At 38.9% G+C, this 24060-nt stretch overlaps 1 protein-coding gene across 2 annotated transcripts in view; it reads right to left on the reverse strand.

The window, feature by feature from the left end:
- Positions 1-597: 597 nt before the first annotated feature.
- Positions 598-24060, reverse strand: part of TNPO1 (transportin 1) — a 40246-nt gene continuing 16783 nt past the window's right edge. The window contains exons 9-25 of one of the 2 annotated variants that reach the window (XM_033164400.1): positions 23687-23805; positions 22993-23053; positions 22301-22469; positions 20298-20450; positions 19713-19938; positions 18721-18892; positions 17721-17807; positions 16676-16783; positions 16323-16481; positions 16147-16234; positions 15507-15605; positions 15247-15342; positions 12514-12589; positions 11616-11715; positions 8773-8847; positions 8093-8235; positions 598-5803 (exon numbers count right to left, since the gene is read on the reverse strand). In XM_033164400.1, coding sequence (XP_033020291.1) covers positions 8128-8235; positions 8773-8847; positions 11616-11715; positions 12514-12589; positions 15247-15342; positions 15507-15605; positions 16147-16234; positions 16323-16481; positions 16676-16783; positions 17721-17807; positions 18721-18892; positions 19713-19938; positions 20298-20450; positions 22301-22469; positions 22993-23053; positions 23687-23805 — 1896 coding nt within the window. In that variant the 3' untranslated portion in view covers positions 598-5803; positions 8093-8127. Of the gene's footprint in view, positions 5804-8092; positions 8236-8772; positions 8848-11171; positions 11227-11584; positions 11716-12513; positions 12590-15246; positions 15343-15506; positions 15606-16146; positions 16235-16322; positions 16482-16675; positions 16784-17720; positions 17808-18720; positions 18893-19712; positions 19939-20297; positions 20451-22300; positions 22470-22992; positions 23054-23686; positions 23806-24060 lie in introns of those variants that run through there. The other variant, XM_033164401.1, reaches the window with a different exon arrangement.

Below are 24060 nucleotides of genomic sequence, written 5' to 3' on the forward strand. Positions count from 1 at the left end.
GCAAGGAGCAGGAAGATGCCACAGCAAGCCTTGGGCTCACACACTCCCACATCTCTTTCTTCCTCCTGCATGGCTAGGTCCACAACTTTGGCAAAGCTTACTTTCAGTTTCCTTGAACCCCAGCATGTCATGCCACCTAGACCACAAATGATGGTTTATCCCTATCTATGGTTAGTTTGAACAAGCTACCTTAATAACCCACAGTTCTAAGTTGGCTTGTACAGAAACTGACCATATGCAGCAGTAATAAATAACAATGCATGATCAGCACAACACAATAAGCAGAAGTTTAGGGAAACTGAAAGAAAACACCCCCTTCTCCACATTTGTGGAGCGAGGAGGCAATGATGAAAAGGAGAGCATGCGAGCACAAGGCTCAATGTGACTCTGTCCTGTCCCTTCGCATCTCACAAAAATGTGATGTAGCATTATGTGTGAATGCAAATGTCTTTAGCTATCACACTAAACTTCAAACCCAACTACTTCCTAATTTAGAAACAAACTGAAAGCTACACAAGCATGTAATTCTGTTTAGAGCAAACCAATGATCTTGAATGAAGTCCTCCTCTTTCCATTAAGAATCAAGAGTGCAGCATCTATATTTAAACAAATTTTATTAACATCGTCAAGCAGTGATTAACATTCACATCTATTGTCACATCATACAAATGTAAATACAAAATTACTACATTACAATATATATTCTCTGCATGATCCAAAATATTTGGTGGCCCCAAAAAACTCTTTAGAATTCAGCAGCTTATCAAAAATCAAAACCATATTCTATTTAGAATGAAGTTGTGTTAGCAGAGGCAGACAGGAAAAATCAACTCAATACAGCTTTAGAGGTTGTGGAAGGATATGTTTGAAGGGAATATTCTAACATACAGAAAACACATTCAATTTAAAGCTTTCAAGCATAACTCATACAACCTAAGTTGTCAGCAGAAAGATCTGGCTACTTCAACTATTGTTAGTACATCCAACTCTTAACAATTAATTTTAGGACAGGTAGGAGTTAATTGAGAGAACTTTTGATTGTGTTTTTTTCCAGAGGGGGGCATGGAGAAGAAAGAGTGCTTTTAAGTTTTGGAGAGAGTGCCCTCAAAAATTAGCCAAGGATTTGTAGCTTTGCAGCACATCCAAAAGAGACCTCCATTCTTAAATGAACTGACATGTAAAGGTGTGCCATGCATGGAAGGTAACATACCATGAGTCCTGAAACTGATTTGCAAAGTACCGGGTAACTGTTTTGCATAAGAAGTGCAACTGTCCAGCAAAACTAAACTAAACTAACCATTAGTTTCCCTGTCATGCACACACATATCTAAGTATCTTTTAGTTTATTCTCTTAGGGAATAAAAGTTGCAATGTATGCCCTTATTAAAGTTTTATTCCAGACAGTCCAACCCTCATTTGCTCTGACAAGTAGAAAGAGCAAAACTGGGCTATGGACATAGTTCTGAAATGAAGAGTTATCTGAAAATGAGTGCAGTGTTGAGTAGAACTGTATTAATATGTAAAGATTATTTATATTTTCATTTCAACATTAAAGTATCTCAGACAGCCAAATGCTTACACAGTACATAATAAATTCATATGCAAACAGCAACATTATCTTACAAGATTACTGCTTGGTATTCAGTAGCTCACAACAGCAGTCTGATCTCTGCTGAAGTTAACTGCTTAGTACTGTATTAAGTGTTATTCTTTTTGACTCTACATACTACGCTAAAAAGGTCAATGCATCTATACAAGAAAAATATATCAGAAGGATTTATGCCAAGTTATAATTAATTTTAAAAATCAGGAACTTAACCTTTGCACTGCACAATATGAAGCACTCTTTATGCTGATTTTTAGGTGCTATTCTGCGCAGGTGCATTCTTCTCTTAAGAAGAATGTTACAAATCTCTGTTAATACATTCAATATGAATAAAATAGGTGACTTATATTGAAGCACAGTCATTGCTGTTCCACAGTAAGTTAATTTAGATACGAGAGTTTAAGACATTAGGCAGTTCCTATATGAAAGACAAACTGGAACACTTAAGACACATTAGAAGCCTCTAGTTGAACAAAATGGGTAGAAGAGTATTTTACCTGAGATAAAACTAGTATGAATATTTCTCATCCAAACAGCAACATAAGTTTCAGCTTTGGAAATCCTCTTACAAGTAGTATAAATCTAAATTACACAATATTTATGTAGCTTAAGTAATTCATGCTAATGCTAAATAAAAATTCAGAATTATCACAGTGTGTATCAATAGTGTTTGTTACAAAACTAAAATTACTTTATGTTTCTTTTTAAAAAATCTTATTGGCTATGTATTTGAAAACATTATTCTATGCATGTTGCCATGACTGCACCCTTTTATGGCTGCCATCCTCAGCATACTTACTTGGAAGCAAGTCCCATTTAAAGGAACAGAATTTGCTTCATCGTAAAGATGCCGAAGCATCAGGGTGCAACAGATAGGATCTACATCTTATAACTGATGTCTACACACCAATTTAGAAAACAAATCAAGCTTAAAAAAACTTACAAAATGTATCCATTCCCCTTAGATTTAAAGAAATGAAATGAACATTAAGATACTTCTTTCCCTTAATAGTTAAAGTGTACCACTAGAAAACCCTATAATAGACAAGTTTAACTGCAAAAGAGATGCATTTAAAATGTTTTAAAATACACTTTCTGTTACCAACTTAGGTTGATCAGCAGCTTTATTCACTGTTAGAATCCTTCAAAGCAAGGGGGCCTTAGACATGAAAACAAAGGCATATATAAAAACAGTAAACACCGACCTCCTGAGGTTCCTACAACAAAAATATTCAAGTAGAAAATCTACATCACTTAGCAGCGGCTATTTCTGTAGTTTTGCACACTAAGCACTTTATTCACTGTGTCAGGAGCAGATTTAGTAAGCCGTGCTTGTAGCATGCCAAGAGGCAGAGAACACTGGAATGTAACAAAGACAAACTCACAAGTCTACCAGTATCAACATTCAGTCAACATTCAAATAACTGTCAAGACTACATGAAAAGATGCTTTATATATCCCATGATGCAATATAGTTGAATTACAATTGTTAGTGTTGTATCAGAGCTCTCTTCGTCTCAAATTCTAACCCAAGTGGTTTCTGCAAATATGCTATACTTTACTCAGAATGAATATGTTTTGGTTTGCTATGAACTTAATAACAATAATTATCATTTTAACCACAATATTGCTTTCTTGTTTGTTACTTTTCTGCCTGATCAGCTAAGTCACAGTAGAACAGTCACTTCCTTCTACATTAACCCATGTAATAAAATTATTTATATATATATGTATATATATTTATGTAAGTGGCTACTTAACAGTTCAACTTCACAAGGGTAAAACAAATAAGTTTGTTTTTAGAGAATTCCATATAGAAATTTTGGGCTAATGCTCTGTCTTCAGAAAGATTAATGTAAACCCCTGTCTAAGGCAAGTTTCACCCTAAATTAATTTTCAGATTTCTTTCTCAAGAATTGATGATTGAAAAAGCTACAACTACAGTTTTCAGCCAAAAGAAAAGTTGTAGCTATTGACACAGCAAGTTAATTTTAAAGTAGATCACCACATGCAGTTTTATTCCAGTAGATTTCAAGACCTAGTAGCATTAATTCCATTCTTCATAGGCTTTCATATAGAACATGTATTAAAAAGGTCATTTTCAAGCATGTTTAATCCACTCAAATTTGTAAAGCAAAAAAAGAGGGGAATGTGTAAGATTTATGCATGCTACCATGCATCAAACAAAAATTTGAAGCCAGATTTCTTAAATTAAACTCACACAAGATTGAACGTCAGTGCAATGACTAAATGATCCAACAACCTTTATAAGAACCAAATCATGCAAAGTCAGACCCTGCAAAAACAGTTTTCCAGTAGTTGTTTTTGCAATGCAAAGATGAGAAGCAAAAATGTAAGGCGGCTGTTATGGCTTTTTTTTCTTTTTCTTTTTTGCACAGATTAATTTTTGCAGCACTTAAGGGAAAATGGAAAAGTGTGGCTTTTGCCTCTGACCAGCAGAGTTATTGTCTCTCCATTTTCCTTTATCATCATGGGATATTCTTTATGCAATCTAAATTAATCACAACTTCTATTTTTTTTAATAGTAACACAAGATCAAGTGTACCAGTTAGGTTTTCACATTCACAGTACGTAAGAAAATACACATGGAAAGAAAAGTAAAGGGTTAACTTAACAAGGATTTATTCACAGGAATACAAGTGAGTAGAGGGGGTGGGGAAACAGAAAAGCTAAAAACAAATGAAATGAAAAGGATCCAAACCAACTTTCACTCTGTAGCTTTTAACTTGCACCATTGTGTCCTCTCTAGGATACAAAGGGCCACCAACATGCGCCAATACAGTGTAGATACCCTGCTTTACATCCACCAAATTATGCATCTCTTAAGATCATACTTTGCGGAGGAGAAAATTATAGAAAGGTAATACGTTGGGTGGGAATAAACACTGGAACGTAGCAATCATGTCATCAGTTTTCTACCATTGCCTTTACGTGCCAACTAACATTTATGTAGCCTTTAATCGGGTCTTACCATGTTAAGTCATTTTTAGGTTTGATAAAAATCACTAGTATAACCATGCAGAAAGCACATCACACTGACAGCACAGAGGCAATACTTTGCACAGCTATATCAGCTTTCCACATTGTGCAGGTTACACAATACAATATCAATCTTAATCCTAACAGATCCTAAAAAAGATATTTTGAGGCCTAATTGTCACTACAGTATTTTATACCTATATTCCTAAGAAAAAATAAAATCCACAGAATCATAAAGGAATTTTAAACGCAGGGCTATACTGAATTGGTAAACTGCAACACAAAACTGGCGCAACATAAGTAAATGTATACCACTCTCACCCTTTGATGCAAGCATGCTACTTTCCCACTAAAAATACGCTTGATCACTATGATCCAAAATGCATGCCTGAACCTTAAACGGCACATTAAGAATGATGCCTTACTCTAGAAATTAAATCTAATGAAGTACAACCATCAAATCATATCCACTACCTTTGAAGTTTCAATGTTTTTTTAAAAAGAAGATTCACCTTTCTTCTCTAATGCCCCTCCCCCCACCCCAAAAAATGAAAAGGAGTGACTCATTTGGCATCTTGCAGGTTGCTTCATTTTGTTCAAGTTAACCTTTATTACTTTATTATGGGGTTATTTAAATTTGTACACTGCAAGTGCCTGCTCCTAATACAGGCAGCAAGCTTTATTTTAACTGTACTAACTTCATTTGTTTAGTTCTTCATTAACATGCAACACCTAGGAATCCCATCAAGATGAAACAATGCAGAAACCTCTTATTATGACACACCTTTTACTATCTGCAATCGCTACCCTTCGATTTCCTTTTTGTGTTCACACAGTGTATTTCCTCTTTACATATCTCTATGGTTCAATTTTATAGTTTTCATTTTGGTACAGTTCCCCATAATATTGCAGAATGTGCTGTTGTAAATATATATAGATATATATATATATATTGAGCTTCTTCACATCCAGTGCAGAGTTGTAACAGGAGACAGACTTCCACCCACAAAAGCTCCAGATGTTAAAACATTTCCCAACATCAGCTTAATACAGTGACGGCAACACCTCCCTCCCGCCCCTCCCAGTAGACTTGGGATTGTACTGTATTCCCTACTGGTTTACCCTTCCCCCCAGTAAAGGGTAACATTTTTTTCCCTGGGTGTCGAGGCTCCCTCCCAGTCTTCCAGACTGAAGGACCTGAAAGAAGCAAGCAAGTCACAGATTTAGTGTTTGGAAAGCAAGTGTTTTAAAATAATGTTATTACTAAATACACCACTATGTGAATACATAGTCAAAAATGCAAAGTGATTATGTTACAAACATAAGAAGCTGCCTTATGCAGAGACAAACATTCAGGGTCCATCCAACTCAGTACTGCCTACACCAACTGACAGCAATTCACAAACGTTTCAACCAAGGGCCATTCCCAAACTTATCTGGAGAGGCCGAGGATTGAACTTGGGACCTTCTGCATACACTAAGCCAGGCTTCCTCAACCTTGGCCCTCCAGATGTTTTGAGACTACAATTCCTATCATCCCTGACCATTGGTCCTGCTAGCTAGGGATCATGGGAGTTGTAGGCCAAAAACATCTGGAGGGCCGAGGTTGAGGAAGCCTGCATTAAGCTATGGCCCTTCCCCAATGTGAACCTCCAAGAGAAAGTCACAGCAGTACTAATATATTTAGAGTGATGTTCTATTTCCTTGCCTTTAACTTTCCTTTTATTAGCAAATGACAAGCAGTTTTCGCAGGTGGTACTCTCATCTTTCTACTCTAAAGCCAGCTGAATTAACTTCTGAAGCGAAAGAAATCTCAGCAGAGAAACCATGCCAAGGCTGGATGGACATCCACCATGGATCCTGTAGTTGAGATTCCTGCATGAAGGAGGCTGGACTAGATGGCCCTCAGGGGGGTACCTTCCAAATCTATGATTCTATGCTCCTGAAGTAGATTCTTCTACATACTTTAAATCATTCTGGGTTTAAAACATCACCTATGATATTTTACTGGAAGCTCATACCATTGTGATGTTTGTCCCAGACAAGCAACTGACAAAACTTCCAGCAGGATAGTTATAAAGCTATATGCAGAACTGCTAGAATAAAGGTATCAGATATATTTCCCTCTATTTCAGCCCCTGCCAACAGACGGGGCAAATTCCATGCGATATGGAAAAACGGTCACCCTGCTGTCAATGATTGTATGTGCAGATGCCATAAATTCATTTCCTTGCTTGTGGCAAACAACCCTTCCTCACTTGACAACTGTCCCTGTCCTTCCTGCAAAAGCTTTGATCTTTACCCCAAGTTCTCCAAGGAGTAAATGGGGTGTGGCTTCTCTTCCATGAGGTGGGATTTTGCAGGAAGAACCAGTAACCCTTCAGAAGAGACCATGGAAGAGGACAAGTAATGACCATTAATGGTCGGCAGTTTCACCTCCGCAACTCTTGCACTTCATATATGAAGACTGCTTTGTACCCATGCAAGGGTACGGAAGGTTCCATAAGGTAATTTTTTTAAAAAAAGCTTGCATAAGAGAAGCTAGCTATAGGCTTAGCTCAGCTGAATAAAGAGAATGCTACTGCAGCAGTTTATGGCCTTTGGCATGTTTCCATGAGAAGGAATAAATCCGGGGAACCTCCAACCCACAGGCCAGATTTGGCCTATCAGTCTTCCCCATTTGACTCATGAGGCTATTTTGGTCAAGCCATGCTCACCTACCCGGCACCTGACATCAATGTGGAGCAGGCAAGGGTGGTGCTTGGCCAAAAGGGGCTTTGCAGGCATGGTGATCGGCAGTGCCTGCAAAGCCCCTTGCACACCTTCCAAAGTGCTCACCAACCAGCTGGTTCTTGGGAGCTTCTGAAACTTTGTATAAAAGAAGACTGTACACCTGTGCATCAGCTGATAACTTGGGGTGGCCAATCTTGTTTGCTATAGGGACCTGCACCTGCTCCATTTGGCTGCACTTTGAAATGCTGACATCAGGACTTCAAAGCTCCAAATCATTTGCCATACTAGGTGATGTGTCCAATTTGGCCTGCAAGTAGTAGTGATTGGTGGGGCAGTACAGCGATGCTCACTTGCTTTTACCAGCCATCGCTGCTGATTACAGAGAGAGGCAAGGTGCAGGTGACAGTGCGACAGTAGGGTTGTCAGATTAGCAGCACTGTTGTGCCCACACTATACTGAGCTCCCCACCTCTCCCTCTCAGAAACTGACAACAACACTTGGGTGTTTGGAAGGCAGATGAGCAATGCTATCCTGATCTTGGTAAGTGGGGCCAAAAAGGTTCCCAGCCCTGGAATAAATGAACAAACAAAATCTACTAAATGAGCCTCCCCCATTAGCTGTTGCTAAACAGGTGAAGAGATGTGGTTATTTGAGGGAGGTTAAAACGTCAGCTTATCTACCAGTCAACATAAACAATACAGAACAATTCATGCACTGGAAAAAGGGAGGAGTTTGAAAGTCAACCCAGCTTACCCCTCATTATGGTACTGCAGCTTGAATACTTTAGGTTAAACTCCATAGTAAGCTGCAAGGCGTTCTTTTAAGGGAACAGGAAACTGGTCAGAGAAACGCCTCCAATTTTCATCTCCAACTTGATTTTTAAACCCATGAAGGATCTAAAGGGGAGCAGAAAGTTAAATGTTTTCTTCAAAGACCAACTGAATTAAAAGCCTTAGAAGAGTGACCACCTGACAACAGAAAAACTAGATGCACATTGATAATGGTTACAGTGTTTGCAAAAAGTCACATACTAGATCCAAAACTTGTTTTTTTAAAAAATGAGTTCTATTTGAGCTACAAGTTTATCTGATTTACTATCTCCCTTCCCTAAAAAAAGCCCTAGATTCTAGGCATATATTCATCTCTTCTTGCACACACATTCAATTTTCCAGCTGTTTTACTTAGAAAAAGATCAAGGGGGGTAGTGATGGAACTGTGTGTGTTAACAATTCTTAGTTTCTTGGAGGAGCTATCAGGCTGTTGGAAATCATAATGAATTCACCACTAATTATGAATGCTCAGATAGAAATACTGCAGAGCAATTTTTCAGAACACCAGAATAGGCTACATTCTTTTTATGCCACTTCACATGTTCTTCACATGTTCTAATAATACAGCCCCATGAAGCAAAAAAATGTGAAATAACTCATTACCTTACAGAACATGTCTCGAAGATCATCTTTTGGGCTAATCCATGATGCAACAGCATCACAAAAAAATATAAAGTCCTGCAAAGGTTTTCAAAATGTGCAAATTAGAGATGAGTACTTACAAAGGGACAGATTCTGCACAGAAACATCAATGTAATCAAATTCTAGGGACCTATCAGCACTATACATTTAAAGTGCTATAATAGCACTTAAATCACCATGGCTTCCCTCCCAAATGATTCCTGGGAACTGCAGTTTGTGAAAAGTGCTGATAGCTACAATTCCCAGTTTCCTCAGAAATACCCTGTTCAACCACTCAGAGAATTTTAACTCTGTGAGGGGAACAGGAGCCTCCTTACAACTCTCAGCACCCATAACAAACTACACTTCTGATTATTTCGGGGAAGCCAAGACTTTAAAGTGGTATGATACTGCTTTAAAAGTATAGCACAGATTAGGCCTAGATCTACATTTTATAGTTTCTCCATCAAACATTTTATTATCTACAATAAAAATTCTGAAGTCTTTTGCACCTATGTCAAATTCCTTCTCCTGTATCCTTTTTATAGGGAACTGTAGCAATGATTTCAATAACAAATCTGTGATCTGCATAAGCAGTCAAATGGGTGGCTGGGCTCCAGACAGTAACTCAAGGAGCTTCATGTGAATTTTGAAACACATGCAGGGGCTTGGGTCAGGAGAATGGAGTTAGTTAAGAAGGTTAAAATGATCAACTGTGAGAAATGTGCAGGGTTCCTCTTTGTAACACTTGATCGGGAAGCAAGTCCCATTGATGGTAAAAGAATAGCTAAGCAATCTAGTTTGACCCCAGTGGAGGAGGAATCTCCTCAAGTTCTACCTTCTGCAGCTAAACAGCTGCAGGGGATTTAAATAAGAGAATTAGTGGTGGGTTACTCTCCCCACCCCCCATGGCCCTAATCCAAATATCCCTTGCCAATCGTTGCTTTTTTAAAAAGGATAAAAAGTAGGGAGTACCAAATCACAGACCTCCCATGTAAGATGTAGTTAAAGGTAAAGGGACCCCTGACCATTAGGTCCAGTCGTGTCCGACTCTGGGGTTGCGGCGCTCATCTCACGTTACTGGCCGAGGGAGCCGGCGTACAGCTTCCGGGTCATGTGGCCAGCATGACAAAGCCACTTCTGGCGAACCAGAGCAACGCATGGAAATGCCGTTTACCTCCCCACTGTTTATCTACTTGCACTTTGATGTGCTTTCAAACTGCTAGGTGGGCTGGAGCTGGGACCGAGCAACGGGAGCTCACCCCATTGCAGGGATTCGAACCGCCAACCTTCTGATCGGCAAGCCCTAGGCTCCGTGGTTTAACCCACAGCACCACCTGCGTCCCACAGTTGACAGTAGTTACACCCTGTCTAATTTATTTCAAATTTATTCCTATTAGAAGCTGGTCTGAAGAATGCAAAACGTAAGATTTTAAATACTACAACCCCAGCTTTCTTGAGTTTTACTCATCATTCTAAAGAGAGATCAACACATTATCATATCAATAAATTAACTCACACTAACATTTAGAAAGCATGAAGTGCAAGTAGATAAATAGGACGCCGGCTCCCTCGGCCAGTAAAGCGATATGAGCTCCGGAATCCCAGAGTCGTCCGCTACTGGACCTAATGGTCAGGGGTCCCTTTACCTTTTTTTAACATTTTGAAGTGTCCACTTTCAATTCTGGTATTTGAAATAATATAACAGACCAACACTTGATGTTATTTGAAGCCAACTGGGACAAACACCTTAAGTGTGTGTGTGTGTGTCTCAAATGTGGCAAAAAGTGATAGAAATAAAGGTGCTGACAGTCACACTATCTAGTTCTTGCTTACAGGTATTCAACTGAGTGGAGATCTTATCCACTCTATAAAGGTACTTTGGGCAGTTTCTTATTTTTCCAAAATACAGCAATCTCAAAAGAGGCTATCATGAGTAACAGAATTAAGAGGGGGCAGCTTCCTGAGGCATTTTGGAGAATCATTATTGGTTTGATCCAACACTGTGTGAGTGCAGTTCTGCTCATGTGATAGGACCACCACTTTGCCTCCTTCAAAATTTGTTCTGGATAGTCTCCCAGTCCTTAGAACAGATTTTGGGTGTGTGCAAGTTACTGCAGTGAGGAGGAAAGGAAGGTGAAGTCCAACTGTGCAAGGAGAAGCCCCTTCAGCTTGTGTGTGAACACCATTGGTTTCAACCCATATGCATAGTTTAAATCTGGTATCTAAATAAGATGATGTAACATGGGGCAGAGGATCAAATTTTAGACCATACGTCTGGCTTAAAGGGCCCTACCAATCTCTGACACTCACTTTTTAATGTCTCCCAGCATTGTTGCTACAGTACTTTAGGCAGCATGTGTCTTGATTGTTTCCTTAAAAAAAACACACCACCACCTCAATTCTTATCTGCAGCCAATGGGGCAATGTGTTCATCTAAGCCAGGGGTCCCCAAACCGCAGCCCGCACGAGCCAATTGTGCAGCCCCCACCGACCCCCCGCTCTTACCGGCGTGGCGCGGTGCGGTTGCCCATCTCCAGGTTGGCACGGCGCCAGGAAATAGCTTGTGCTGTGTAGGCCCGCGCACAAGCTATTTCTGGTGCCGTGCCGACCAGGAAGTGCACTGGAAATGACGCTTGCGCATGCACACAAGCTATTTCCGGCACCACACTGTGCCAGAAGTGCACCAGAAAAAGTGAGTGCGTGTGCATGTGAGTGCATGTGTGCCCGCTCCCCCGCCCGATCGGCGCTGGAGGAACCGGCCCAAGGCTGGGTAAGTTTGGGGACCCCTGATCTAAGCCAATCAAGACCAACACAAGACTTACTTGGACTACTCCACTTGGATTGACAGTGATCATGGTACAAATTCCACGGAATGCTGAATCTTTTTCTTCATTATCCCTTATGTTTCTGAGAGAGGTGCACCTATTAAAACAAAGAACAAAGGGTTAGATTAATCTCTGTGTCCAACTTTAGCTGGTATTGTATTTGATGGAATAAGTGTCCCAGTGAAGCTTAAGGACTATGTCAGTTTCCTTACTTTGTACCCCTACTTTGTACACTTTCAACCTGATTTGAAACCCATAGAACTTTATAGATGCCAGATCAGCCAATTTCAAATTCTTTCTTGTAGTGCACAAGTGACCTATATTCCATTAAATACCTGTATCTATTTTCTGCATTTTATCATTATTAGCTTCCATTGCTAAAAGCAGCATATACTGCCACAGTATGAAGTCTATCAAATACCAGGAACAGAACATCTCTCACTTGTTTACAGCAGCAAGCAAGCTATTTTGGTACAAGTTTATAAACATATATTTCAGACAGCAAGTCAAATCGCAAATGAGTTTGAAGTAATGTAATGCGATGTTTTAACGTTTTATGCTATTTGCATGCACATCATCATACTGGTGGATTTTTAAAAATGCTTTTTAATAATCAAGCTTTAACACATCAAGCATGTGACAATCTTATCCCATGCATTAATTAGTTGTTAGCCACAACATGAAATATATACATGACGGTACTGCTAAAAAAACTCACAAACCTGATAGGACAAGATTAGTCACATGGTTGGCAATGATTAAGAATAGTGATTTTTGTAACCAACTGAAAAGTATATCTAGAAGTGAGATAGAGAGAAGAAAGGAAGGAAGGAAGGAAGAAAGAAAGAAGAAAGTGAAGAAAAAATGAATAAAAAAAAGATTGAATAATACACACCAGGGTCTTATAAACTGCTGTAGCATGGGGGCCACCTCTTGAGGACAAACGTAACCAAGACGACCAATTGTTATTGCTAAGGTAACGCAATCACGGTTATACACCACCAAACGCCAACCAAGACATGAGCAAATGAGGGGGGAAGGAGAAAAATAAAGAAAAAACAACAAATAACTCAGAAACAGAAACCAACAGAACCTGTGTATGATAATAACATAAGATTTCACCAGTGCTGTTCATTACCACCCCTAAAAATAAGGGGTAGCAAATGTGGCATACTATTTGGAGGAGGGAAGAAGGAATTAAGCGAATGAGAGAACACCAAAAGCACAAATTAAAATCCAAATGCTCAGTTTAAATAATATGGTTCAAACTGTGACAACGCTATTTAGTCAAAAGGTATTTTGAGTCACCTTTAGTAACAAGTCACTGTTATTCATTACACTGAGTTACTAGCCCATTTCTCAGGGTTAAAAACCCACAGCTACTTAGCTTCCTTGAATGAATACTATTTGCAATTAAATTTTAAATGGCAAGTCTTAATTTTAAAATCAAAGTAACATAACTTTTAAAATTTAAGATTTTCCAGGGGAAAAACAGAATTCTATTCACAACGCTCAAAGAATTCTTTTAAAGATAAAAGCTAAATTCAGCAGGAGTCAGGGGTTGTATCTGTATTAGCTTTTCATTACAACATAAGGCAGCTTTTAATTTTATTATCTAATGATTCAACAATTGCCAGAACTAATCTATGAAGTCAAAGATCTTGCATAAATATGAAGGGATCTGTTCAGTGTGAACTGAACTGTCAGGCACCTGGCTGTTCATACGAAGAGGCTGCTTGGACAGTGACCCTGTGTGGCTTTAATGGTGTTCTCTCAACTTGCAGAGTAATTCTTCAGAAAAGGAAGAGTGTGGGTATGTTTAAGGATTATTTGAAGCAAACTACATGAATACTAAAATCCAGCAGATTCATATGAAGCAGAGAAGCCTATGCTTAAAAGACATTGTGCAACACTCCAGAACAGGCATTTGTGAACAATCTCATGAACACATGCAATAAAGCAGATGATGCTCTTTTCACTATGAGATTTGGTGTAGGATATACCAACACTATAAAATGGAATTACAATTAATACGGCTGAAAGAAAATATTCGGCTTTGTTTTCCAATTATTTATTGTGCTATCCATGAATCAGCCTCTAATATTAACCATTCATATCCTACCATTAACTAGGGATCCATTAAGTAGTGGATTTCCTGCGTCAGCAAGGGACTGACCTAGATGACCTTTGAGATCGCTTCCAATGCTATGGGCTACAAGGTTTTCTGTCTGATTTTGCCGCAACGCTCATTTAATTCCCATTAGAATTCAATTCCCATTACTTAAAGAATAATGGAAATGATGTACTGGTTGAGAATACAGAGTGGAATTTAGACCACAAAGCCTATTATTTTTGGAAAGTACTCTTACGGAGTTCATTTCTTAAGCAGCCATTCAACATAAGAAGCCAATTAGGAAAAGCACTATAATGTTAAAAGGTGCTAGTTTTGGTAGATCGATGCAAGCTGCATTGAGATTTCAAGTATGACAGCATCCTACAGTATACATCAGAATATCCCACAACAAACCTAAAGTACAGCACATTCAACATTTATCTGTAGTATCAGCCTTTTGGGTATTTACAACTAATATTTAGAAGTTATGGTGAGGGATCAAATGTCTCCTAACTTCTGCACTGTGTAAAAAGCAAGCACTACAGGTAATGTACCAATGACCATAAAGAAAATGTATAGGTGTCACTCCCAGTTATTGCCAGGAGGCTTCTTTGATTTAAAAGAATTGTTCCACAAGACACATCATGTGTTTGCAAACGTACTGTGAATAGTGCAATACATAATGTGCCAAATTACCATGTAGCTTATCTTCCAGTTTAACATAAAATATACAGTTACGGTCTTTGCACTCATTGCTAGTTATTTAACAAACATGCACAGAATATAACCTGACTCCCACCCACAGCCGTGAAGGCAATAGCCAAATTATCAATGTCTAGACTGAAATTCTGGTAACCATTCATTTTCACTTCAGACTGTAACTATAAATCTGCATTCATAGGCTTAGTATCACTGGTATCAGATTACAGTGCAGACAGAGATAGTCAGAGATGACAATTAGCATTTTTCAGAAAATAAAAAGCTTTTTTAAAAAAAGAAAAAAGAAACACACACGGAACATGCTTTCTACTAGCACAGAACAAGCCTCAAACTCAATTTTAAAGGGTCTTTTAAACTTCAACCAATCTGCAATTTCTAAGGCCTCCATTTAAGAGCATGCTATATTTAATAAACTATGTCACAAGTTAACAAGACATATATATGATAGTCAGCTACTCTTTTATTTTTAAATAGCATTTTGCTTGCATCCTCTTGCCAGCTATAGTTAGAAGGCTTCTGTAAATTAGCTGTGTGCACAGAACATACAATTTGTACAAAAAAGGATGTCAAATTCTATGCTACGTTTAAGTCCTTAATCAATAGCACCTGCTAACTGAAAATTAAATCTGTTTAATCTGACTCTTAATTGCAAGGCTGAGCTTTGCAACACCATCCAAACTGAGATGCTTTTGCTTTAAAACTAATGCAGTTTACCTACGACTCTCTGAATAGTCTGGTTTACAAACAGACATCTGCATAACTTCATTCACTGCAAAGAGTTCAGTTGTAGGGTACCTGTGTTTTCTAACAAAGTCTTTGGTGTGTTGGGTCTGTTAATGATTTCTACAAGCTGGTGCAAGACCATAGGAATATAAGGCTGCATCTCTATACCTAGAAAGAAAGAAAAAACACATAAAACAGTTCATTAAAAATCTGAATATATGCTTTCATAACAGGTACATAAGCGCAATTTAACACCAGAATTTACAACTGGTAAAAGAATTAATCTATAACATGCAAAATCCAAACTATAACTTTAAGGAAGCAAATCTTACCCATCTGAATAGAAATTTCTCCAATTGCCCACGTGGCATTGTTACAGACAGAAATGAACTCTGGGTTAAGGTTGGTTCCTAAAATTGGCATGAAGTCAGCTGAAAAGAACACAAGCCACACTGTTAAAACTCTGCCACAACTAGAACTTCACACAAATGTTCTGTTTCGTATAACTTCAGCAGAAAACCCATGTGAAGGACAATCACTTTTTCCTAGCCAGAAATTCTTCCTAGGCATAAACTCCTGGTACAGCCCAATAAAGTTAAATTCAATTCCACTGCAAGCAAGGGACTTCAGCTACCAATGAGTGGGATGCAGATATAACCACAAGTGTTCAATGAAACAAAAAAAAAAGCAGCTTCAGACATTTCCAACATTTTGAACAGGATCTTCTGCTATAAAGTGAGCATGTGTTTACTAGGCGCTGCCTAGCCAGAAACAAGGTCCTGGAGGAAAGGTTCTACATCAAACTTAGATGGCAATACTATATTCTCTTTTGTACCATAAACCTGTTAGGGGGGGGGGAAACAAAACTCTCAAAATTTCCCTTTACACATAGAAGGAGCATTTCTATTCACAATGATGCCATGCATGGACAAGACTCCAAATTTGAAGAATTTGCCTTGCTAAGTCACATACCAATGCATGGCTTCACATGTTGAAAACATGCCTTTGTCAGATCGCCCAGCAAGGCAAAAGAACTCTGTCGTACCTCGGGCATTTTATCCTAAAAAAGAGAAACAGAAGTAAGTTTGTATTTTTAAGCATTTTATTTCAAAAGCGAGGCAGAGGAGAAGGGGGATTATTTGCCTCACCTGCATGCACTGGTACATGAGTGTCAGGATATTGCTCCGAGCCACTAGCTGTTCAATGTTGCCTCCGAGTCCTTCAGCTAAACCACTAAGTAAATCAAGAGCCACAATCATGAAGTCTTTATCTGGAGCTTCGTACTGGTCTGGCTGAGCATTGTGCAGCTGTAATAAAAACACACAGTTGGACACTGCTTAAAAGGCTTAATTACGCAACATACAATGGACCATTTTTGCTATTAACATTATTTTAAGTTGGTGAAATAATATTACAAATCTCTCCAGAAAAACCACCTTTACTTAAAATCCAACTGAAGATAAATTTCCCCATCCTCTAAAGGCCAACAACAGAAAAATACCATGGCTTGTGCAAGAGTCTTCTGTACCAGATTTACACAGCGCTGGTACACAGGTTCACAGTATGGAAGGAAGCCAGATTGCAAGGCAGTGGCAACCGAAGATAGGCACTGAAATACAGAAGAAAAAGTAGTGAGTATCAGGGATATTCAACTGATATGAGCTTTCAATTGCAGGCATGCATGTTTGCTACAAACAATTTCTTTTAGAAAGGCCAACTTTTTGAAGTACATGAACTGCAGAATTCATAACAATGTGGCCAGAGTTCTTGCTTTGGCCACGCCAAGACCTATACAATTACCAACATCATTAATTCCTACACCACAACCCTATGTGTCCTTCCCTCAAAATATATCCTAATGAGCTCAATGCATTCTGATACACATATAGTCAATAATCCCACCAAGTTGGAATGGGGTTTATTCCTAAATAAGGGGGTGTAGAATTGTAAATGGGCATAGAATTAATCTCCCAGGAGAAGCTTCCCTCGTGTGTGTATATCAAATCAAGGAAAACTGCAAAACGATTAGTGAGCAGCTGAAGGAGGAGGAGGAGAGGACAGAAGGTGAAGAAAGAGCTGTGAGTGGAGTGGGGCCCTTTCTCCCTCCTCTGGACTCCCTGCAAAACTCAACAAACCTGCTCTATCTGGAACTGGGTGTAGAGAGTGCAGCTGAATAGGACACAGCTGTGGGGGAACTTGTGGGAGTAGCACCTGCCTTGGGCCTGCCCATAAAAAGCAAGTCAAGAGTGAGAGACTAGAGAGATGTCTGCTGTTTCCAGGAACTCTTCCCATTGTGAGACTTTTGTGGGTGAGCTTAAGAGTTTGCCTGGACTCTTGGCAGGAAGTGTCAGAAGGAAAACGTGTGTGTGTGTGTGTGTGTGTGTGTGTGTGTGTGTAACTTTGTATTAATGAAACATTTTTATGTGTAACTGTGTATTTTTGTAATATTTTGTTTAAGTTGTCTGTTGTTGCTTCATTTTGTATGCTGCTTAGAGATAATTTTTAATATATTAAGCGTCAAAGAAATTAAGTAATCAATCAATTACCTCTAATAAGGGGAAAAGATCTTTATCTTCATCCTTCAACATGTTCCATTTTTGGATTAATGGAGGCATAAGCATCTGAATATATTCCTAAAGACAATGAAATAAAATTACACATTTAAATAAGCCATTGTAAATTCCATTAAATCCAACACTGTTTCCACTTCAAACATCTGACAGCATTTTTCAAAAAATCCAGTATTATCAAAATTACGGAGGAATAATCTCCAAAAGTTTACCTTACCAACTGACAATCACAGACTCCCAAAAAGGAGTGTCATACTTGGTCTGGAGGCTCCCATGTTCATATCTCACTCCATAATAAAGATCACTGAGTAATCACTAGCTCTCAGTCTAACCTACGTGACAGGAATGTTGCAAGGAGAAAGTGCACAAGTTCCAGCTTGTCAATATTCTCCATAATTCGTTGTGCCCAAAAATGGACACAGTACTCCAGGTATTGTCTGAGCAAGGCAGAATAGAATGGTACTATTGCTTCCCTTGATCTGGAAACTAAGCTTGGTGCAGCCTATAATAGCATTAGCCTTTTTTTGCTGCGCTGCTGCATTACACTGTTGACTCATGTTAGTTTGTGGCCTACTACAACCCCCAGATCCTTTTCACCTGGCAATCCAGGTGTCCCCCATCTTATATTAGTGAAGCTGGTTCTTCCTACCAAAGTGTTGAACCTTACATTTGTTCCTACTGAAATTAATTTTGTTAGTTTTAGCACAGTTCTCCAATCTGATGAAGATAGCACCATAGATTTCATAATATTTCATAATGAACAGAAAGGAAGCAATATTCAGGCCAGTGAAAGATACGTTGAAATTTTGTTAAAGGATGATGAGGCAAATTGCTTGGTAGTTAAACAATGGAGTGTGTTGAAATATACCCTCTTGCAACACACCAAAGTAAGGAAATAAGCCTCTAGAATGTAGGACTAATGGAGAAGTGAACAAAATTATCAGTTTAATCTGAATGAAAGGATAACAATACTTACTGGTTTGTTTAGATGGTGGCCTACAGAATCTGCTAAAGTTCCTATGGCATCGTAAAGAATGAGCAGATTCTTATGCTGGTATTTACTAAATGCGAAGACCAGAGTATCAAGTATATAAGCGAGATAAGGAACAAGTTCTGTACAAGCCTCCTCTTCTAGAGTAGCAAAGGCACTAAGAAGCAAAACAAAAATTTAGTTTGCAGAATTAGAGAATGCACCCCTCTCTTTGAGACAAACTTTCACAGCTTTTTTAAAAAGATCACATGGGGGGGGGGAACCCATTCTGGTAAGATGCACTGGAAGTTGGCTTTACATTTATTTTCACAGGTCATAACACCTCTGTGGATGGAGAAACCCTACTTTATACTGAAGTAAAGATTTTGCTCTTCACTCAAGTATCTGATTAAAGTGCTTGGCCAAGGTAGTTATATTTTGTCTGGTTTCACATTAAATTGTATTTAAGTGAAATACTGTTCTATTGTATTTCAAAGTTGTTTCTTGCTTTGGGATTGTGTGAACAATGAAGAGAGGGTAGTAAATTATTTTAATAAATAAAACAAAGCCATAAACCCGAAGAGTTTTCAAAAGTCCCAGAGTTTCCAAGTAAAAGCTAGGCTGCAGCTCCAAAGGTACGGAAATCCAAAAGTGCTAGTGGGTGTGATGGGTTACTTGAATGTGCCTCTGGATCAAATAATAGCTAGAACAGAACTTGCTGACTTGACAATACACTGCATTCGTGTTCTGTGCAAAGTGAGAATCAGTGACAAATGTTATCATTCCCACAAAAAAAATTAAATAAAAGCAGCTACAACAAACAAGGGCATTTAGAACAGAAGAGAAACTCCTAAGACAACTTCAAAAATAGTTTGTCTAGACTAATGAAGAGCTGTTCAAGATCAAACAGGAATATTACAGCACAATGAAAAAAGGTTTCACATCTTCACCTTGTTCTTTCAAGGACAACTGGCAATACTTTTATGACTCTGACCTACCTGCAGGCAGCTTCTTGTACTCTCTTGTTGCTATCCAGGATGCGCTTTAGCAACTCAGTCATTAATGGCTTCAAGTACGTGTCTGGGGGTTGACTGACTACCCAGTGTGCATAGCGGCTAAGTGTCCAGCAAGTAATGGAGCGCACAAGAGCCTTTTTATCAGAGAGGCACTGAATAAGGTGAGGGATTAGCTCGGGAAGATATGGAATCATACCCTGCATACAACCTGTAAAAATAGGTTACAAATTAGAAATGCCTAGCAGAATCTGCCCTCCATACACACACAAAGGAGTGAAGCCAGCATGGAAAAACAATCCATAATACTAACAAACTTCCAGAAGGCAACATATTTTAGCAAACACAAGTGGTGGCTGTTGCCCACTGGGGATCTTGGAGAGAACAAGAAGGAAAGAAAACTACAGGGCAGAGGCAACTAAAAGCAGGTGGAGTTTGGGGTAGGAAGAGCCAGGGGTCACAACAAGCAGACAGCCTGCTTGAGGGGGGCGAGGAGGAGGAGAAAAAGCATGGCTAGGGGCTGGCGTGGAATATAGGGTGCTAAGCCTGTCCTTGAAAGTACTGACTAACCTTCAGCAATTGCTCCTAGTACTAGGATGCCTGATTCTTTCACAACCCACTCTGGATGAAAAAGCAGTTCTTTTAGAAGGGGCAAAATGTGTGGCAGCAATTCATCGCGAAATACATTGGCAAGGACATCAAGAGCAGCAGCTGAACACTTCCCTAAAATAGATACACAAACACACATTTAATACATCTGAGACACATTTTAGTCATAAAATTTCAACTCAATGCTGCATTTGTATTAATTGTAGGCCACAAAAGCTTTATGGAATAATCAAAACAAAATCATTCCATGCATATTATCAGAAGGTTTAACTGCTCAATTAGTTTTCATTACAGCATTCATTAAGGCAATTCACAAGATGTGCAACATGTTTTGAATGCTTTTATTGAATCACATCTGAGTAACACTCAAGGCATGTATTAGGTAACAGAACTTTTTGAAAAGCTTGAAAAGTTTTATTTAATTTCAATAGGATTTGTAATTCATAATGTTTTTCACCCATTTTATAGAAAAGCTGCAACAGCTGCAAAAATACAGAAAAAATATTCTACTTGTGCTCAGTGACTGATAAATTACAAGTACAGAACATAATCCAGAGGACTTTGAAAAAATTACCTAAGAGATTACAGCAAACCTTTTTAGAACTAAAATATCCGCCTGATGAAGTTAAAACAACAGATCAACAGAGCCAGACTGATACCCAGAGAGAACTTGCTGCAAGACAGACCCAAAAAAGAAAACAACAGAACACCACTAGTAATCACATACAGCTCACAAGTTATAACAGTACAACACATCATCAGAGATCTACAACCTCTTCTAGACAATGACAGTTCTCTTTCTCAAGCTCTAGAAGACCTTTCATCGCCTACAGACAGCCACCCAATTTTAAACAACTCATCACCCACAATAATACAACAACAGGAGGACTCAACATAGACACTGGTACCAGAGCCTGCAATAAACCCAGATGCCAACTTTGCTGACACATAAACCAGGACAACACCATTACTGGCCCCTACAACATCAAACATACCATCTCAGGACTACGGTATTTAATTGCTCATCTTCTAACATTGTGTATGCAATCAAATGCCAACAGTGCCCTTCAGCTCTCTATATTGGACAAACAGGCCAAACCCTACGCCAAAGGATAAATGGACATAAATCTGATATCAGGAATCACAAGACAGAGAAACCAGTAGGAGAACACTTCAATCTCCCAGGACATTCTATACAAGATCTCAAAGTAGCTTCCTTTATACAAAGGAATTTCAGAAATAGACTGGAAAGAGAAGTTGCTGAATTGCAACTCATTACCAAACTTAAAACCATGGAGAGACCTGGTCTGAACAAAGACATTGGATTCTTATCTCATTATACATGACAAAGGTATCTTTAGCCATCTCACCCCTTGCTTTTTCCTTTAAGACTAATTGCAGTCATTAACAGTCGTCAACAGGTTTTCCACACCCATCACCCATTCCCTCCACCCTTCTGAGTAATACCCCTCCTCACTCTCTCACTATATATAAGGGTCTGGTGACTTCTGTTTCAGTGTATCTGAAGAAGTGTGCATGCACACGAAAGCTCATACCAAGAACAAACTTAGTTGGTCTCTAAGGTGCTACTGGAAGGATATTTTTATTTTTTATTTTGTTTTGACTATGGCAGACCAACACGGCTACCTACCTGCAACTTTAAAAAACCAAGTTAAGGGAATTTTTACAAAGCTGGCCTTATAACTTCAGAACAATTACTGATCAATAAAATAAGGTGAACAATTACTGATCAATAAAATAGGTGAACAATTACTGATCAATAAAATAAGGACAGTCGGTAGACTCATAATCACAGGGTCATGGGTTTGAGTCCCACTTTGGGCAAAAGACTCCTGCACTGCAGGGGGTTGGACTCGATGACTCGCAGAGTCCATTTCAAATCTACAATTCTATGAATTCACCACATAAATATTTTGACTGCACAGTATTTTATATGGCCTTACTTAAATTCCAGTCAGAAATAGTATCATCGTCATCCAGCTCATCCTCTTCCTCCTCCTCCTCTTCAATGCCATCTTCTTCATGCTGCTGTGCTACTGTCCGTGAACGGTGAAAACGGGGCCTTATGTCCTGCTCACTATCTGGGATAGCTTCATCTTCTTCAACATCTCCCTGTAATCAGAATCCAAAATGGCAAGAGCCTATACATGCTGAAGTAATGTCAGTGTATTCATTTTTGTACTTTCTGTGCAGAGTTGAGACTTCAACATTATGTTACATACCCTAAGCCTCTGGGGTAGAGTAAAAGTGTGATTTAAATCTATTTGCAAGATGAAGGTGGACTTCTGAGTTTACAACATATAAGCACAAACTGGCGTATCTCCAAAAACTGATCTTATTCTGGAAAATCCAGCTTGCCTTAAATTTTAGCTTCATAGCCACCCTGCACCCAATCCCATTGTTTAATTCAGTGCACTGAGTCTTCCCTTCATAGCTCGTGAACCAACAAGTGGGAAGGCTGCGAAAACCAGCAATGTTGCAACAAAGAGGTCAGAGTCCACAAATAACCAAGAGTTGTTGAATGTTGCTTATGTTGCTGCGTATATTGTGCATGTTAAAGGCAAACGTTGTAAGAGTATCTAATATAAGGGACAGTGGCATATCTTCAACAAATGAGGGGGGAAATCATGCTTACCTTCAGGAGAATTATATCTATCTCTGAGTATTTCATGCCATTTACCAACACAGGTATCAACCTAAAGAGAAAGGACATTTCTTGAGTATCAGCTGGTTTGCAGCTATACAATTTCCTTTGCCTCCAATAAAATATGGGGGTATCCAGGAAGCATTCATTAAGGCATCTATGGCTTCTGAGCCTCTAGCACTTGCACTTACAAGGACACCCCCCTTAACCTAAAAGCATAAGATTTCAGCAGCCTTGCATACTTTCCCGGGATTAAAAAGGTGTGCCAGTTATCTTCCTTGCACACACTGAAACACCACCAAGGTATACCAATGATCACTCTCAACCAGTGTTTTTCAACCACTGTTCCGCGGTACACTAGTGTGCCGCGAGATGTTGCCTGGTGTGCCGTGGGAAAATTACTTTATATATAGTCAATATAGGCACAGAGTTAATTTTTTTAACATTTTCTAATGGTGGTGTGCCTCGTGATTTTTTCATGAAACAAGTGTGCCTTTGCCCAAAAAAGGTTGAAAAACACTGCTCTCAACTACGCTACCATCAATGCAAAAGAATGTGTAAGTTTTATACGTGAATTCTTGCCTCTGCTCCCAAAATCCATTAAAAAAAGACATTGAAAGCATGATGCAAATAAATTCTGAAACTATGACTAAAATTATGGAAGGTGGGCGTAGGATCAACTTACTTGGTAAGATGCCGACACAGAACATCTTTACAAATTGGCTGTTCAGCCAAAGTCAGCCAAAACTCACAAGCCTCCAAAGCCACATTTTCATCTTGGTCCTGAGTCCTTTGTAGCATATACTACACACAATGCCAAGGAAATAAAATGGTACAGGTGTCAGTTTCTTTGTAAATGTGATCTAATTATAAAGAGTTTAACGTAGTAAAACACCACCAATGGAGTTGCTTACAAAAGTGTTTTTTGTTTCTTTTACTGAAAGTGCCAGCTAAGCATGAACACCACAGTTAATGCATTTCTTTCCCACTTCACTGGCTGACCCTTTATGATAATATTTTTGTGCTCAAGCTCAGATTTCACAAACAGCTAACCATTTT

Source organism: Lacerta agilis, chromosome 11 (genome assembly GCF_009819535.1).
Source record: "Lacerta agilis isolate rLacAgi1 chromosome 11, rLacAgi1.pri, whole genome shotgun sequence".
NCBI lineage: Eukaryota > Metazoa > Chordata > Lepidosauria > Squamata > Lacertidae > Lacerta > Lacerta agilis.